This window comes from Trachurus trachurus, assembly GCF_905171665.1.
Source record: "Trachurus trachurus genome assembly, chromosome: 16".
Lineage (NCBI taxonomy): Eukaryota > Metazoa > Chordata > Actinopteri > Carangiformes > Carangidae > Trachurus > Trachurus trachurus.
The window spans coordinates 17,369,476-17,388,645 of NC_139902.1; the positions used below are offsets into that span (position 1 = coordinate 17,369,476).

At 41.1% G+C, this 19,170-nt stretch overlaps 2 protein-coding genes across 4 annotated transcripts; one reads left to right on the plus strand and one right to left on the minus strand.

Moving 5' to 3' along the window:
- Positions 1-4,810: 4,810 nt before the first annotated feature.
- On the minus strand, positions 4,811-12,475 carry trip13 (thyroid hormone receptor interactor 13; the record flags this gene model as incomplete). Its single annotated transcript, XM_083989611.1, has 14 exons — positions 12,398-12,475; positions 12,033-12,108; positions 10,946-11,105; positions 10,726-10,852; positions 10,332-10,387; positions 10,157-10,247; positions 9,989-10,061; positions 9,838-9,901; positions 9,649-9,735; positions 9,363-9,469; positions 9,083-9,236; positions 5,179-5,291; positions 4,994-5,063; positions 4,811-4,906 (listed from the first exon to the last, which is right to left on the minus strand). The coding sequence occupies exons 2-14, from the start codon at positions 12,104-12,106 to the stop codon at positions 4,811-4,813; spliced, it is 1,272 nt and encodes a 423-aa protein (XP_083845737.1). The 5' UTR covers positions 12,107-12,108; positions 12,398-12,475.
- A 41-nt stretch (positions 12,476-12,516) lies between these two features.
- brd9 (bromodomain containing 9) lies at positions 12,517-18,970 on the plus strand. Of its 3 annotated transcripts, none has more exons than XM_083988959.1 (17): positions 12,517-12,650; positions 13,299-13,516; positions 13,602-13,739; positions 13,834-13,963; positions 14,065-14,122; positions 14,683-14,827; positions 14,973-15,083; positions 15,494-15,681; positions 15,814-15,946; positions 16,114-16,189; positions 16,320-16,415; positions 16,534-16,666; positions 16,770-16,881; positions 17,030-17,086; positions 17,203-17,308; positions 18,391-18,561; positions 18,709-18,970. In XM_083988959.1, exons 1-17 carry the CDS (start codon positions 12,602-12,604, stop codon positions 18,807-18,809), a joined length of 2,022 nt encoding a protein of 673 aa, XP_083845085.1. In that variant the 5' UTR covers positions 12,517-12,601; the 3' UTR covers positions 18,810-18,970. The 3 variants fall into 3 exon arrangements, with proteins under 3 accessions (XP_083845085.1, XP_083845086.1, XP_083845087.1); XM_083988960.1 differs by having other exon boundaries at positions 15,554-15,681; XM_083988961.1 differs by having other exon boundaries at positions 15,557-15,681.
- The last annotated feature ends 200 nt before the right edge of the window (positions 18,971-19,170 follow it).

The following is a 19,170-nucleotide window of genomic DNA, read 5'->3' on the forward strand; positions in this document are numbered from 1 at the left end:
AACTTCATCCAAAGGCGGGTCATCAAATCGCCTCTTCATTGAAGCATCAGTTGTCTGTGCAGCGGAAACGAGATAAGTGTGTAAAACGGTGTCAGTGGGAGACGGGGCGCGCTCTGTGTCTGTCTCCAGACTTCACTTCAGTCCGACTGAGTGCGGAGGCGCTTTGAACGCAGCACACGCCGAGGCGCGAGCGTCAAAGATGCGCGAAACACGTGGAGCGCTTCCGCTTTTGTCTTACAAAGTAAAACACCTAATTGGCTCGAGCGTTGCAAGCAGCTTGTGAGAAATCAAACATTAAACAATGTGAAGCCACATAACTTTTATGTCTGGTGTATTTACTGATATAAAGATATGGCTCTAGTAGTCTTTTTTTCTCTCTCTTCTTTTCAGCCGACATAAATCATAATTGTACTTGACTATGCTGACAAATTTCTACATTATCCTCTTCAGTAAAAGCTACCTGAACACACTAATTGATTTGAATACTGTAATTGTTTGCACCTTTGAATTTATATTATCAATACAAATATCAGTCTCTCGTTTCTTTTTCATGTTTATTGTCCATGATCTCTGAAGTTGTCTGCACAAAACAGTAATAAATAGTAGCCAATATAGTGTGACCCAGAACGGTCTGCTACAATAGTAATACACTTAGCCTAAATGTTAATTTGCTCTGTGTTGTGGCCAACTAATACTTCTCCCAAATATAGGCTACTATTATTTTGAAAAGCCCATTCTTTTGTGTTCCGGTTTCATTTTTGCTTTCTTCAAGTATTGAACCTTAAACACTGGTTTAGCTGCCCGTGCGTTGGTGAACGTAAAACCGCGTCCTCTGTTGGTGTAATTTTAACTCCATGCGGATTTACATAATGACTATAGTATTTTCTTAATTAATTTCATTATTCCATTAATGTCACTAGTCTGTGGGCACATTTCTATTTCAGAGCTCTGTCGTCCTAGTTCATGTAGCTGGACATAAAAGTTTAAAGATTCATTAAAGTTAATTATATCAACGAGTAGCATATGACCTAGTCTAACAATAATATTATTCATGAGGTGTTTTAATCCAAGTGACACCTTAGTTTGTTAAAGAAGTATTGTTAGATACACACAAAAGGTGCAATTAATGATAACAACCTGACTATAAAGTGACTGATGATTATAATGTCTGCACACAGTCATTTCCATTATTTGTTTTTGGTATGTGCACAACAGATGTCAAAGATAAACCATTTGTTTATGAAAGAGAAACCAGGAAGAACATGCTGTAACTTCAACCCACCAGACATCAAAAGCTCTTCAGCAGTTTTACAGCTTGTTTCCTTTGGCATGGTGTTAAACAGGGCCCGACTGCTGCAGAACACATGCCAGGAGTTATGAATATTCATTTACTTAGGCAACCTTTTGCTTAGTATGAAAACATGAATGTGATGTTGGTGTTTTGTAAATATTCCACTCCTGTGCAGACTGCCTTCAATACTGTTACTTTGATCTTTGCACGTCATTGAGACAAAACCAAATTGTTATTACAAGTTTGTTGTCAATCACTCATTCACTCACTCACTCACTCACAGCTCCAAAGTGCCGCTGTCATTTAAGAAATTACAGCCCATGTGTGCAGCCCATCGTTATACTTTATTACCTGAACAGTGAAGCTCTGCCTGGAAGAACATAAGAGGTTTTCCTCCCTCTGTGCTCCTGGAAGAACATCTCATTTTCTCTGAGAAGGGTACTGTATCATAGTGTCCCAGTTTCACTGTCATATCTTGATGAATGCGGCGAGCAGCTCTATAGCTCTTCCTGTCAATTTGTCTGCCATTTGACTCCTCACAGACACAAGACTCTCAGATCACCGTCTATGGCTGACGGGACACGCTGACATTTGCATTGCTCATTGATGGCAGCTTTCTTTGATCCTGCTCACCGTGCCTAATTATCACCACTTCTTTATGTAGCCTGCCTCTCAGGATTCTGCCTCTTTACAAGGCATCTCTCCCTTATCCTCTCTCTAACATGCCACTTAAATGGATGACAAACATATGGGGACACAAGAGACATCTGAACTCAAGCAGAAACAACTTTTTATGCAGCGTCTGTCAGGATAGTTTAGACTAGGAACAGAGAGATGTCTTTTGAGATCAGTGTTCGCTTGGATAAAAGTCCTGGTTTGTCATCAAAGCACGTCATGTAGATGAAGAACTGAAATGCCCTGACAGTTTCACTTTCATGGGCTCTTGTTATGCATTTGTACAGATGATATGGATGCTGGCAAAAGCGCAGGGTGTTCCTAAATTTGTGTTCAGCATCACACATTAACAAATAAACATTAACAAAACAATAATGTAAATCATTACCTATTTAAAACTCAAGTTTAATATTTTTGCTCAGATAAACTATAGTGTTGGTTTCCATGGTTTTTGTGTGCGGTTCTGTTCAGTTTCCCCTTAGTGTACCTATAAGCATGTGTGTAAGTTAATCCCCTCCCTATGTGAATCACCATTGGCACATGCAGTTTTATTCCATTGCTTTCAGCCATACCTGAACAACGGTTGAGAGGATAAACATCAGACTGTTTGTTTTGTTTGGAGTTTTCTGACATTTTCAAACAGCTTGAAACTGTGATAAAACCCTGTAACAATAAGGCTTTTGACTTTTCTTCCTTCACCGTCTTGATTGCCTTTTAACAGCTGCCTGGTTTTGGACCGACTACAGTCAGAAGAAAAAGGCCTCCAGACAGAGCAATTATGGTTTTTATTCACAATGCCCGTTCCTACAACTTTTCTTTTCACTATCTGCCTTTTTCCCCCCTCTCCACTTTGTGATCAGTGATCACATTAGAGAAAAGGAGAACTTCCTCGTGTGATTCATCTCACGTAAAAACTCCATTGACAAATTATGATTGTGGGCGCCAGACAATTAGGTGCTAAAGATACTGTGGCATTAAAGGGATAATTCCCATAAACAACGATTATGTTTTCTCAATAAAATAGGGGCTTTATGGTTGAGGGGAAATCCATTCTGGGATTTTGTAAAAACCCAGTACTTAAAAAAATTGATAAGAGTAAAAAGAGAGTATAAAGCTTTTGTTTGATCTTAATAACAGGCCGTCACCAGTAAAATCAAATCCAACCAAATTTCACATTTAACTGTGCTCAATAAAACACCAAACACAGGTCATTTAAAAGGTGACAGTGATATGATTGAGTGGGTATAAAAGCGTGTGAAGAAAGATGAACTCAATGTTTGCTTTCCTTTCACATTCAGGAACAGTCTACAGAATCCACCTTTGAAGTGGTGGAGTGAAAAAGCTGTTGCCCAACAACAAACAAAGGGCACATTGTCTGAACCCGGCAGCTGACATGCAAAACAGCGGAGCATTCACAGAATGCAAAACATGTTCATATGAACAATGGAGCCTCTGATCTGTTCATGTAAACTGTGCGTACGACTGTTACACTTCAAAACCAAGTCATCTTTCAGCAGTTTGTGTTTTTGAGTCAAATGACACCCAACACATAGTCAGAAAAAAAACGTATCACCACACATCCTCATGCTATGGTGTGAGCTGTTCCATTTATACTTCCAGATTTGCTCACTTACATTTTATGTTTATGGAGGTTTCTGGTTTTACTGAGCAAGATTCAGATAACATTATTCCTCTATTACATGAGACAAGCCCAAGGTCAACTGCAATCAGTTTTTATTGCTGTGGGCATTTTCACTTATTGCCCTTACTGTGATTATCATGTATCTCATAAAATATACTATATAAAATCAGTCTTTCCATGTGTAAAACTGTACGACAGCATATGTGCGCCACCAAGTGGTGGCCCCAAGGCTCTGTTAAAAAATCTGCTTCACACACAAGTACAAACAAATACTGTTTATTACAATGTTATATACAAAATAAAGTTGCAATGAGCACATGAACATGAGTTTAAAAGAAGATTGGTTGTTAGCATAAATATAGAACTGACAATGGAAAAGAAACATTTTCTTTGAACGAATTGCCCTTTTTAAAAATCATGAACATAGTACAAAAACATGCATGTTAAGGAGACAGTTCACGTTACCTGACAAAAGCTGATGTGTCACATAGGTATTAGCTCATGGAGGCACCACTGTGAACTTGCAGCTCAACAGACAAAAATAAGTGGTTTAAAATGGGCCAGTTAATGAAAAAAAAAGAAAAAGTAATACACAACATAGGTCTGAAAAATGTACTATAACCTTCCACAACAAATTGCATTTACCTTATCTGATATTTCGGTGTCCACTGAGGCCTCAGACTCCATTATTAAATGTTTTTCTTTTGTCTGACAAGCAGCAATTTCAATGTGATGCCTCCAAAAAAAGAACTATCCACAGACTGAGCTAATGCACTGTGCACCATGTCAATAGATATTCAAACTATCCCTTTAACACGGCAACCAATATAAGTTAACAGTGTTGAGGTTAAAGCTGTATGTTACATAAAAACATCCAACACTTGGAGAAAATAGTAAACAGTTAATATAGAAAAATTCAAGCATCAGGTGCTTCAAGTTAAACCAAACTGTCTTTACGGAAACTGACATGAACTTGGTCTTGTAGCACCAACAATTTTACCTGAATGAAGACTTTGATGTTATAGACAGCATTTGTTAAAACATTGTTACTTGCCAAGAATACGTTTCACGTAGTGATGCCAAATTAATTTGTTAAGCTTAAAAAAAGATTATATGAGGGTTGTAGTTTTCCAAACTACAAACAAACAGGAACTGAGAAATCATGAACAATCATGTGTCAGCCTTTGGGCTCTGTAATGAGTTCAGATACCGTTGACCAGGTTAGCTTTTTCCTCCTTCTGTTTATCCACCGCTCGGTCCATAGCCTCCAGAAACCTCTCCAGGGTCACTGTTGGTGACTGCAGACAAATGAACTGTATTAGAAAAACAATATGACTCTTTTTTTTTTTTTGCCTAGACTCTGTACAACAAAATCTGATACTTACCTTCAAAAACAGTGCATGGGCTAGAAACGGTAACTTCCTGAGCGCTCTTCCACTCAAACCTTTGCTTTTCCTGGAAACAAAACAGTAGCCTCTGGCTGTTTCAGTTCTCACTGATGCTTGATGTAATGAGCATGGCACAGACAGTGTGATTTGGGTGCTATTGCATTGTGGGAGGCTGTACTCACAGAGCAATGTTCCTCAGGTTCAGACTGTGTTCAGACACCTCACTCCGAGCAAACCCCATTGTCTCAAGCTCAAACATGGTAAACAGCTGCTGCCGGGGGTAAATGATCTGGCACTGCACATAATCACAAATCATTACGCATAGACACATTAGATATTCAAATTTTTCAACTCACTCTTTTGAATTAAAAGTTTTGTTCTGCACTGTTTAGACCATTTTCTAAAAATGTAAATAAATCTAACTATTTTGTTGTGATGCATGTAATTTATATTTTTCTTGTGTAACGCAAAAACAACAACATCTTAACTGGTCCGTAAATTCATTACTGAGACAAAATATTATATTTCATGCAAACAGTTGGGAAAAAATAAGGAATAGGAAAAAAACCAACAGGGGGCCTCTTCACTCCTGTCATAGATGTCACTGTCAAACGGGTTTTTGTTGTCGTTTTGTTGCCGAAATGTTGTTTTCATTTCCGTTTTCTTAATGTTCTTGACAACTGGGATAAACTGGTATACAGTCAGGGTTTTAAACATGAACCATCTGTCCCATAGCCTGACAAACCAGACTATATCATTAAATGTATAGTCTGGCAACGACCGGTAGACCTCGGCTCAATCCAGGGGGCGGGATGAAGGCTGTCTTTCAAACTGCCTCTGCACGCAATAGGGTAGCGCTACGACTAATCAGAGCAAAGAGCAGGATGACGTAGATTAAAATTTTCCCATATCCCATCGGCAAAACACCAAATACATCCTTCTTCGAAATTAATGACTTCAGTGCAGTTTCTTGCTCAACTTTTAAAGAAAATGACAAGTTTAATTCTTTCAAAGTTGATGCCAACACCGATTCAAATGATTCCTTTGCCAAAGCCATCTTGTCATGTATGTCGTCATCGCGTTAAGCCCGCCCAACGACTCTCTAAACAAATAGAGCGCTGTGATTGGTGAACACCTACGGAAGCGCATTGCATTCACTTGATAAAATAAAATTTAGACACCTTATCTCGTAATTAAGAGATCTTTTCTCGTAATTATGAGATCCTGATGTCGTAATTACGAGATCCTGATGTCGTAATTACGAGAAAAGATCTCGTAATTACGAGATAAAGAAAAAGGAAATGTCTATAAATCCGCTCTTGTTGTCTTAATAGATGAATGCTACGGTGGTGCAGTGGTTAGAGCAGTTGCTCCCGTACAGGAAACCGAGGATCGAATCCTGGGTGGAGCACATCGTTCTCGTTTTGTATATTAGGCCACTGTAGCCTGCCCTACATTATTAGACAGCGGGGGACACACCGGCCCACGTAACCGATTGTGCCGTTCATACACACCAAAGACCCCGGTGCCTGGCCGCCGCCGCTGCTCTAGTGGCGGCCGGGCACCGGGGTCTGTGGAGCGGGTTCATGAAGCCTGGTTGTCCCGACATGACTCAACTCACAACACTGTAACGTTATGTTGTGTGTCTTGTAGCCGAAAAGTAGGCTACAACACACACAACATAACGTGACAGCCGCAGTGTTGTGAGTGAGTCATGTCGGGACAACCAGGCTTCATGAACCTGCTTCACAGACCCCGGTGCCCGGCCGCCGCTGCTGCTGCTGCTGCTGCTGCTCCGGAGGTGAAGGCGAAGCCAAAGCCCTCTGGCGAAGCTCACTGCCAGGATCACCGCCGGAGCAGCGGCGGCGGCCGGGCTCACCCCCGGGGAAGGCGATCCTGGCAGTGAGGGTGTGTGAGCCCGGCACCGCCGCCGCTGGGGGCGGCCAGGCGGTGGAGGCGATCAGTGAGCTTCGCCTTCCCCACCCAGGGAAGGCCATCCTGGCAGTTAAGAGGAGAAACTTTCAGGTTCAGGAGCAGCGGAGCGGCTCGCGGCTGCAGCTCAGTTCACTTCACACACTGAGAATGGAGTTTGTTTTCTTCCGGTAGACGTAAACACGTAACACGTGTACCCTCTGTCCAATCAGAACGCTTCCCGACCCCCAGACGTTAAGCAGAATTAAATAAAGGCGATTTAATGTGTTTTCCATGTTAAAGGAGTATTATCGCAAAATTCGGCCACTAGATGGAGCCAGGCGGAGCTTATCAGATATAAACAAGTGGGCAGCTGTCAGAGAGAGAGAGCAGCCTCGTTAAGTCCCCCCCCGCCCCCCCTCCTTCTCCTCACCAGGCTGAATGAACGTGCAATCGCGGGGAAAAGGAAACTCGCTAGTGGAAGCGGCAGCTCTACGTCGCGCACAACGACAACAACGACAACAACAACTGAAACGTCCTCCTCCTTAATAACGCTGAGAGGACAGCTGAAGAAAGACACAGGGACATGGAGACAAAGTGTTCTACCAGCGATTCAGTGACTGTGAGCAGCCTAACACTGCTACATCACTTACTGTTGCATATTTGTCCGGTTCGGAGGTCGAATTTGCGAGTTCCGAGTGCATTTTAATGCAGCAAGCGCCGGGCCGGCTTGGATCATAACAAAGACAAATGCTGCATTTGCCCCACGGACACTATACTGTTGGCGATTTTTTTTGTAAATTTAGTTATGGCTCCCCCCGACCCATCTTTTGCATATTTCAGCTTATTTTATGCTATTACTGCTGTATTTGCGATAATGCTCCTTTAACCCCAATTCTGAATTATTATTTCCATGTAAACTCGAAGGAGAATATTTTAATTCCAAACTATTTAATTCAGAATAATTAATTCCGAATTAAAAAACATCATGTAAACGATAAGCCCCACCATGGGATTCGATCCTCAGTCTCCCGTATGAGAGGTAACTGCTCTATCCACTGTACTACCATGGACCATTGATTCTGATTGAGACAAGAGCGGACTTATAGACATTTCTTTTTCTCTATCTCATAATTACGAGATCAGGATCTCATAATTACGAGAAAAGATCTCGTAATTACGACATCAGGATCTCATAATTACGAGAAAAGATCTCGTAATTACGACATCAGGATCTCGTAATTACGAGAAAAGATCTCGTAATTACGAGATAAGGTGTCTAAATTTTATTTTATCAAGTGAATGCAATGCGCTTCCGTAAACACCAAACGGTGTTCGAGACTCAAAAAGTTCCTATGGCTCGTTTCTAGACTGACCTGCGGAGCAAATATATTTGCTGCCGCTATGGTGCGTCTAGATTTCTAGGCTATCTGTCCCAGTGATTAACACCAAAGCCCAACGGGGACACATATCTAAACATCTAGGCAATTTGTTATACAACTGGCACTGAATAGATGCATATAAACGTCAACATAAGAAAACTTACGTCTGTTAAACAAGATTGCAAAGAGACATCCAAAGTGCACAGGCTTGGCAACATGACACAAACCTCATACATTATGATATAGATCACCATTTCTGGAGGCTGACAAGCTCAGTGCACATGAACATGCCTTCACACCACAGTTTATGTTACTAGTGTGGCCCAAGTATTGTTTGCTAAACAGAGATAGAAATTGTGGGAACATTTCATCTGGATATTTTACACATTGTATACAGTGTTTATATTCAACAGGGTTTGGCCTCATTGCAGCCACTCGCACAACCAAATGGTTGCAAGCCTTGCATTGTAAGGACCTGGGCCTGAGGACACTTCAGATACTTGATTAGAGGAGAGGCCAGAGATCCATCAACTCTTCGTTTACCAGACAGCCCACTCCCCCTGCTGGGCCTTGTACCACATATGCCACTACAATTGTGTCATGTGACAAACACAGACACTGACATTATTATTGACAGTATTTCTACAAAACTCCAAATTTTGAATAAATATTGTCAATAATACCAATTTTGGAAATTATTTCTGCACAGTTTGACCATGGACATACAGCACACCGAGATAATGTGTTTTGCACAAGAGAAAAATTTGCTACTGTTGCTACACCGTTCAGTTACCTTCATCAGCTCCTCGAGGCAGGAGAGGTAGATGTTGTAGATGCCCTTCTCAGACGGGGGTCCAATGTACTGTTTGATGTCAGCTCTGTCCACGAATGCCAAGTCAATCTTCTCTGTCACATTGGAAGTCGTCAGGATCACAACGTTTGAATGTCTGCCAACACACAACAAACAAATAGTAAGAGTCTAATGGAAGAATTTTTAGTGTAAATAGTAATCGGTTTAAGGAGGGATATATAAATATTGTGCATATGTATTTGTGTATCTATTGCTTTCTGACCGTTTGATCTGATCCAGTTGAGTGAGAACAGAGTTGACCACCCGAATGGCGTCAGAGGGCTCAGTTCCTGCCTGGCAGGCGTTCCTGGCTGCTGTCAGACTCTCCACCTATTCACAGGAAACAGTCTGAGTCACGGCAGAAACCCTCCTGAACAAGGAATTAGTAACATACAATAAAAATGAACACTGACTAGAAGCAAATACACATGCACTGACTGGACTTATTTCTGGGACTCAGACTAGTCGATGCTGATTTCAAGGCAGTTTCCAACAAGTGGATCTTTTACCTCATCAATCAGAACAAACACAAGAGCGTCTTTGTCGTCAATCAGCTGTTGGATCTTTTGAAACATCTTCGTGACCAGCTTGCCACTCTGTAACAAAGAGGCATTATTAGCTACCAAAATATTATCAGTTTAATCTCGACAATCCTCCAATTAAACAATCTTTAATAAAAAAGAGAAGCCCAGGTGTACCTCTGAGAACCACTTTGAGAACAAGCTGTGGCTGTTAATCTCAACAAATTGGCCATAAGAATACCTGCAGGGAGAGGAGTGTTTGGTGAAATGAAAAGAGCAGGCATTATTTACTGCTCAAGTGGTTTCACTAAAATGAGGATTGCCTTACCGACTCGACAGTCTGATTGACAGCTTCTGGGCAAGAGCTTTGCACAGTGACGTTTTCCCTGTGCCCGGGGGACCTAAGTGTGGCCAAACACAGAGCGATAAATCAGTTATTTTGGTTACATATTGCGCACAACCTCAAATTAATGAAAACATTACTGTTAGGGTTTACCATGAAGCAGCACAACACGGTTCCATGAAATCAGGTTGCTGTCAACATTTTTGTCTGAGAAGTAAATTGTTGTTGTGACATAATCCAGGAGCTGAAAGGAAATGTGAAGTTTAGTAGTATAAGAGTCAATTCACCATTTTCTGGAGCCATCATTATTATTATTATCATTATTTACCTGGGTTTTGACTCCACTCTCATATACCAGACTCTCCCAAATGCCATGGAATTCAGCTGTTAAAAAAAGCACATCAAGTCATTTCAGGGAAATATTCAAGATCAAATTTTAATGAGACATTGAAAAGAGGTTGTTTGTAGCAGCACAAAGCCGTATTGAAAATACAACAATTCAAAATGCACCTTAAACATCATACATACATACATGTTTTCCAGCATCCATTCGTATTCAATATGTCCTTAACACTTTACCACAGATGCACACACTCTGTATGTCTACATTGTCTGTGTAAGTGGTAACCTACAGGTATACACTGTAAGCTTCCTTCACTGACCTCAGCTGGAAATACATCACACCAAGTCAACACACTGTCCTCCAACATGCTCATTGTTACCTGCTGGCAACAACCAGTGATTTGCTGCTGAAAGCTCCTCATCATCTTCCAAACTGAGCGTGCTCGGTGCATCCTCATTCAGAGTGAAGATGTGAATGGAGACAGAGCAGCTTTTCAAATCAAGGGGCTGAAAAAACCCCCCCCAAAAAACGAAAGTGCAAAGTATTATTACCTCATTATGAAAAAGCAGCAATTGACAAGGAAAACCATAATCGCATACCTGTGTTGCCATTTCCTCTAGATCAACTATAGCAACAGACTCCACGTGATTTTGGAGAAAGCCTTCATCAAACTCTGTCCATCTGTAGTTTCCAAAAACCATGCTGTGGCGATTCAGTAGAGTCTGAACATGCGTCCTCACCTCAGACGATTTCGCTGTGCTGAGAGACGGACAAGAACAGAAACACACGATGTACTAGAAAGTTTCGCTCTAATTGGGTGATGCATGAATATACCCAAATACATTACTGAAGTAATTCATATCCAGCAGCAGCAAATGAACACTCTCATCTGATGGCTGATACTGTACCGATACCAATATTGAGTTTTGATATAAGACAATAAGAAATACAATGACAAAACCAAACAAGCTTGCCAGACAAGCCTGTTTATAAGTTCTGGGGTATGGAAGTAACAAAAAACAACTTCAATTCAGTATAGATGTCCACTAGCCTCAACATGTTACTATATATAGACCATATTAATGAATTTTATTCCACCTGACTGATTCTGCCCTGCAGCTAGCTGTCATCTAACTACATTTGTACATATCTATGTGGAAGGATCTGTAGCTTTAGTCGACTCCTAATAACCCCCATTATGTTACAGGTAGTTCTATTATTACTCCAGGCACTGGGAAACCAATCAATTTTCCCACGGTGAAATAGGCTGATCAGTCAATTAACTGTTTTAGGAAACCACTTCCTCAAATATGAATATTCAGTATTTTCCTTCAGAGCTTCGGGGAATAATGATAATGTTTTATTCACAGGTCAATGAGATCTTAAGAAAATATTCATCCGACCTTTTGATAAAGACCACGATTGTCAGTTGCAGCCTTACAGTTCCTCTAACTTGGTCAAATATTATTACCCCATTACTTTGTATGTGTGTAAAGCACATTGAAAGTGGTACACAGAACAAAACACTAGAAATCAAAGGGGCACAATGTGAACTATAGATTTAGATTTTGAGACTAGATTTAGAAAAGATCCTTTTACAACACCGCTTCAGGGCTGATACTGTTTTCATCAACGCACTAGGCACTGACACTGACACACACGGTTGAATATCCTGAGTTGACCCACCTGCGAGATTTAACATGGACCTCCACATTGATGTTTTGTTTCTGGTTCGCCACCTCCATCCTGTCACCCTCCATTCCTGTAAAGCCGTGGACACCAGAGCAACACTGACACATTTAACAGCAGCAAAGGTGAGTGTTATTATGGCAGGCATGTGTTCAGTCTCAACGAGAACAATAACAACAACAACAACAACAACAAAACTCTTTTACTTTTCGTTAGCTGAGAAAGTTGACGATGTTTCAGCTAGCCAACACAGCTTGCTAACGCTACAGCTTGCTAACGCTAACGCCCTCCCAAAAACAGTTCCCTTACGCTGATAAGCTTCAAATCAGATTTGCTGCATCAATAAAAGTTGTGTTACTCACGAAAAACAAGCAACGTCGGTCCTCCTCGACCCTGACAGAAACCAATTTGTTGAAATCACCGCGCTGAGTCGTTAAACCGGAAGTAAACCGTATGTACTTCCGGTGGGCGAGCGGCTTCTTCGTTGCTAAGATTTGCTACAACCAGAGCGACCTGCAGCAACATTATTGGAAAAAGCATAACACTTCAGATATAAATACAGAGACATGGGGAAAAAGCACAAGAAACACAAGCCCGAGTGGAGGACAGTCGATGGTACCTGAGTGCATTGTTTTCTGCTTGCTTTTTTTTTTTTTTATTGCACCGCTTTTGTTCCAGCTAGCCTTGTTGTTATTAGCTAACGTTACCTTAGCCTAGCGAGCTAATAGTGATAATGACGTGATAAGGATCCGGAAAAAACATTAAAAAGTCGTTTATGATAATTTAAGATGTTCAGTTGTTTTTTCCGTTTGTTTTCTGGCTGTGGTTATAGGTCGTAATAAGTGAATAACGTTACTGTTAGTACGAAAGGTTACATCTGATTTTCACAACTATATCGTTTTGACATATAAAATTAATTTGGTGTGGTAAATCACAAAACCATTCATGAAACAATCAAAAGGTTAAAAATAGTATTACGGTAGTATAAGTATTACCTCAAACCTCAAACATTTGCTGACTACCTTCAACAAAGCAGCACAGGAGGAGACCACAACACAATCACATAACATTAAGTAGAAAACTTTCTACAGAGGAGTTATAACCATAAGTATTCTTTTCATATTTAATTTGTGACATTACAAAATCATATCTTCAGACTGCAGCATTATGAATTTTTGTGTCATCCCACATGCTGACCTATGCCTCACACAACTTTTTACCTAACACAAACTGTCACCCTCATCTTTTGTGTTTTGATTGCAGACTTTGAGGACAAGGCTCTCGAGAAGCCCCTTAAGCTCGTGCTCAAAGTTGGAGGAAGCGAGGTGACAGAGCTCTCTGGTTCAGGCCACGACAGCTACCACGACGACAGGTCCGACCACGAGCGAGAACGCCACAAAGAGAAGAAGAAGAAGAAAAAGAAGAAATCTGAAAAGGATAAAGACAAGTATGTGGATGATGAGGAGCGACGACGGCGAAAGGTTAGTGGACAGAGGAAGATCTGTCTGCCTGGTTAATGCATTGTTTGGTACCATCATGTGTTAAAAGTGATTTTTCATCACACAGGAGGAAAAGAGGAAGAAGAGAGAGCGAGAGCAGAATGAATCGGAGGCAGCAGCTGCGGCTGCAGCTGCGGCCGGTCCTGCTACTGGGCCAGTTGAACCCTTCACATTGACAAAAACTATAACCATTACTGGACTAGAAGTGAGTAAACTTAATTCAAACCTTAACATATCACTGTTAAATTCTTATTGTTATCTTCAGTAAGTCATGTGCAATATCATATGATTCTCATCAGCCTGAAGAGAAGAAAAAAAAGAAAGAGAGGTTTGAGATAGAGCCTGAAGTGGAGGAGTTTCACCCCAGTGTGAAGGTGGAAGTGGAGCAGCAAGGAGACAGACCAGTCAGAGCATGCAGGACACAACAAGGTAAAACAACCTGTATATGGGCACATCAGACTCCTTTCATAGGGGATTTCAGCAGTTAATGTATTAATAAATAGCTGCATACTTGTGCTTCTACATTGTAGAAAATGAGTCCACCCCTCGTCAACAGCTGCTGGAGCACTTTTTACGTCAGCTGCAGAGGTGAGGAATTAACTCCTATTTCTGCATTCACCTTTGATCTTACCCCTTTGTCCTTTGGATCCCACAGTTTGTTTGTTATTTCAAATGTTTTAACCAGTAAATATTCATACAGAAGGATAAAGACCAAACTCAGTCTGACCAATGATCTGATAATAAACCTTTTTAGAGATGTCAAAGTTTGTGAGCATTAGAGTCATAAAAACATTAGTTGACATTCTGACACTATTGCGTGAGGATGTTTTTTCAGAACACTCCCTCTGCTTTGTTTTTGTTTGTTATGCCAGTCCCATGTTGGTCCATAGTCCATCTTATGCTATTCAAATTGTGTGGTTGAGACCTGCTGTGGCTGGAAACGTTGCAGATGCATTAACCACAGATTGCAAAATGTGAATAAAGCCCTGTTATGACTCTTATGCATCACGTCACGGGAAGATACATTCACACTGATTATATTGCCCTGACAAATAACAATCTCTCCATCATCAACAGATGAGACTGAACAAGTTTAAAAGCTGTTTCTGTGCTGAATAACTCAGAAAATGCATCACTTGTCTTTCCAGGAAAGACCCACATGGGTTCTTCTCATTTCCAGTAACGGATGCGATCGCTCCTGGTTACTCAATGATCATCAAACATCCAATGGACTTCAGCACCATGAAAGACAAAATTAGAAACAATGATTACAACACGGTAACAGAATTCAAGGTGAGGATAGTTTTCAACACGTTCTCACCATCACATCTAGAGCAAGGATGGTGAATACTTTTTTGTAGTGTCATCAATTTCAAGATAGCAGTGTGTGTGAACAACGTTCACCCTCATACCTGTTTGAAAACGTTTTTGTCTTCAGGCAGACTTTAAACTGATGTGTGACAATGCAATGGTGTACAACCGACCAGAGACAGTGTACTACAAGGCTGCCAAGAAACTGCTGCATACAGGATTCAAGATGATGAGCAAGGTAATGTCATTACACGGATGAAAGACAAAAACATTACAATCTATTTAATATTATAACTGTTATTTTACCATTGCAACTTAACTGTAGTTGTCAGCCAACATTTTCCACAAAAGTAGATTATGTTTGTGGAGTGAGCTGACCGGGACCATATAGAAGGTGCTCCACTGCAAATATTTGCCAACTACTTTGTGTGCAGCTCTACAATGAGGTAACATTTTACCCAAATGAAATGGTGAAAAAAAAAGAAAATCAATATGTTGTGGTCGACGTTGATATTGTGGCGGGCCGCCACAAATAAATCAATGTATGGGAAACACTGTCAGCAGCTACTTCGTACTGTCCCTCACATTCATTTCCATTCAAGCAGATTGAATGTTGGTACTTTTTTTCTCCTTGCGCTCTGCGTACAGGAACGACTGTTGGCCCTAAAGCGCAGCATGTCTTTCATGCAAGACATGGATTTCACCCAGCAGGCAGCCATTTTGGGAGATGAAGACCTTGCAGCTGACGTAACCCCTCCAGAGATAATCCCCATCCCAGTGGAATCGGCAAAGAAGTCCAAGAAACAGCCAGTGAAAGACATGAAGGAAGTCATCAGGTATTCCTCATTTGTCACCTCAAATTAAATGTTTGTTTGAGATTGTCCGTATTTGTAATGTTGTTGTTTTGTTTTTTGAAAGCTCCCTGTCACTATAACAATCCAGTAACATTGTCTCACCTGTTTTTTCAGTTACCTGTATGAACCAGAGGGAAACGCTTGCAGCCTGACTGACAGTACGGCGGAAGAGCATGTCCTGGCACTGGTTGAACACTCTGCAGATGAAGCTCGGGATCGCATCAACAGATACATGCCAAACTCCAAGGTCTACCACTTTACTAATTTGTGTATCGCCACCCATACATAATGTTTCTACCAGCTATGGATAGTTTCAATTACATAAATGGCAAAGTTCTTGTAGTGGTAGGAAGGATTGATTGTCCAAATTTCATCTTGATCAAAGTGTGTTGTTTGTCTTGGCTCTGTTTCCAGATGGGATACTTGCGTAAAGAATCAGATGCTTCTCTTCTGTATACTGTTGTAAATCAGCTGGATCCTGATGCAGAAGGTTTGCTGTCATTTCACTGTTGACAAAATATATTTAAAAGCCCAGTGTTCTTACAATATCTGCACCATGTTAGCAAAAATATGTAATATTTGTTTAAGAGGCATTTTTATTATCCTTTTTTTTTTTGCAGAAGAGGAGACCCATAAAGTGGATCTGAGTTCTCTGTCAAATAAACTTCTGCCCGGATTAACAACACTAGGTTTCAAAGATGACAGGAGACACAAAGGTACCTCTTCATGGTTTAATTCACAATATTTATTTTGATAATCCTGCTCCACCAATAACAACACTACCACATATGTCCATGGCTTATAATTGTTCTGCTTTTGTCGTGTTTTCTGTAGTGACCTTCCTCAGCAGTGCCTACAACACCCAGAGCCTTCAGAAGAACTCCGTCTTTCCAGACCTCCTGCCTGATGAGGTGGACATGCTCTATTCAGCCTATGGAGATGACACAGGGGTACAATGTGCTTTGAGGTAGGGGATTTCTTTTTCTCTGTGAAACGTAGATGTGAAATATACTACAAATGAAACTGTCTTCAAATTAAGCTTTTGATTATTTCTTTTTTATCACTCGAAGTGTACAGGAGTTTGTCAAGGGCTGTGGAAGTGTCACCAAGCACTGGGTAGATGGTCTTCTGGACAAGATGACCGCAGGAGATCACACTAAATCTGTCAATCAGATCAGACAGGTATATGATATGTACTCGAGTGATTTACGTTAATTGTGTGAATCAAGTTTATCCACCACATAACCCCCAGTCAGGGAGATTGTTGATGTTTTTTTTTCTTTTTCTGAAATACAGCATTTGTCTAAATTAGACTCATTCTGTGTTTCAGAAAAGAAACATTATGCTGAAACCTGATGAAACCAAGTCCAACATTTGTGACATACAGGTACGCTATATTACTTTTTTTTAAAGACGACACCGGATTTAAGCTGTTTTTGTAATGTTGTGCTTGGCTGCTCATGCTTGGCTGTCTGACTCATCATGCTGTGTGTTTCCTTTCAGATGGCAGACAGCTCTGGCTTGGGTGAGAGTGGCTCAGTCCTGGACTTCATGTCAATGAAGAGCTATCCTGATATGTCTCTGGATATTTCCATGCTTAACTCACTAGGTGATTATCTTCTGTCAACACCCTGGCTGTATTTACATACCCAGTAATCCAGTCATAACATAATTAAGCTAGTAATGGAATGGTGCTGATAGTCGAGGCCTGAGGGCAGTTAAGTGTTTGGCCACATACACACTGTAATTCCATTAAACTCTTGTGTTTTTACAACATCTTTAATGGGACGATATCTTCGTAATGCTCCACTATCCTGAAGCTTGTGTCAAGAAAAGAGCCCAAAGGACAATAATATCACAATTACCTGTCATGATGTCGCTTTGGTGCACCATAGTGGCCGAGGCAAATCTTGCTGATGAACCATTAGAGTTAATAGTATGCATATTTCCCTTATTTTCTCATTGTGTGCATTTACTTCCATTTCTTAAAGGGATAGTTCAACATTTTGGCAAATTGGCCCATTGCCATAATTGCTATAGTCATAGCAGTAGGTTCGTTACCTTTAATTGTAGGTGTAAGCTATTTTTAGTACAGCGGAGCGCAGCAGCAGGCTGCTCAGAGCTACGCTATGGAGGCTAAGGGAATTTCTTGGTTTCCCTCATCAAACTCATCAAATACAAAATCCCAAAACTCCACAGCGCTTTTGTAGACAAGTTGTGAGCTGCACAACCACCACGCTATGAGATAATGACGGAACGATACGAAACGGAGCCGTTTTCGAGGTAAATTCATACAAAACCGCTGATGCGCGTTGCGTTCAGGGACAGTTTTTCAGCAAGCAGTCTCCGTATTTACCCTGTATTTACCTCGAAAACGGCTCCGTTTCGTATCGTTCCGTCATTATCTCATAGCGTGGTGGTTGTGCAGGTCACAACTTGTCTACAAAAGCGCTGTGGAGTTTTGGGATGTTGAATTTGATGAGTTTGATGAGGGAAACCAAGAAATTCCATTAGCCTCCATAGCGTAGCTCTGAGCAGCCAGCTGCTGCGCTCCGCCGTACTGAAAATAGCTTACACCTACAATTAAAGGTAATGAACCTACTGCTATGACTATAGCGATTATGGCAATGGGCCAATTTGCCAAAATGTTGAACTATCCCTTTAAATTCCTTTCCCACTCTGCTGTGACAGGTAAAACGGTGAAAAAAGAGCCAGGAAATGAAGAAGGGCAGCAGCATTTTGAAGATGCAGACAAACTCCTGCAGGAGTTCCAGGAGGCTCAGGTCGACAGAGTTGGCTCCAGGCCCTCATCCAACCTGTCGTCTCTCTCCAATGCCTCAGAGCGGGACCAACACCACCTAGGTATCTGAGCAAGAATTAGTAGCACAATTTTACCGTTGTATTGTGTTAAAACGTCATATTAGTGTGTTACCAGGCCATGGTGCTCCATTTCCACCAACAGTAACATAGGAACAACTACTTAAGAAGCATGTTTGCTTTGATCCACAGGGAGTCCATCACACCTGGGTGTTGGAGACCAGTCGGAAATGGTTCATGACCCATATGAGTTCCTGCAATCTCCGGAGCCAGAGAGCACGGCCAACAGCTGACCACACACACTCATTGCAATTTTCTTATCCTGGTGTTAACAGCATCGGTGGCTACTGTCGGCACTGTTTAAACACTGTGGTGACATCGGCAGCCTCTGACCTGTTTTAAAGACTGATCATGATTGTACAGATTGTTTGTAGTGTAATTGTATGTTTTTGTATCGGTGCAACACTTGAAAAATAAATGCTTGCACTTGTATTTATAAATGTGTGGCAAATGGATTAACTATCATCAGCTGCATTAAGTTCACTGAGTGCAGCTGTAAATGCAGGAACCTTCTACCAGTAATTCCCACCCACGTTGAGTGCATTTATATTTGGGAAGGACGCACCACTGAGTCATCTGATTTCTACTTACTGT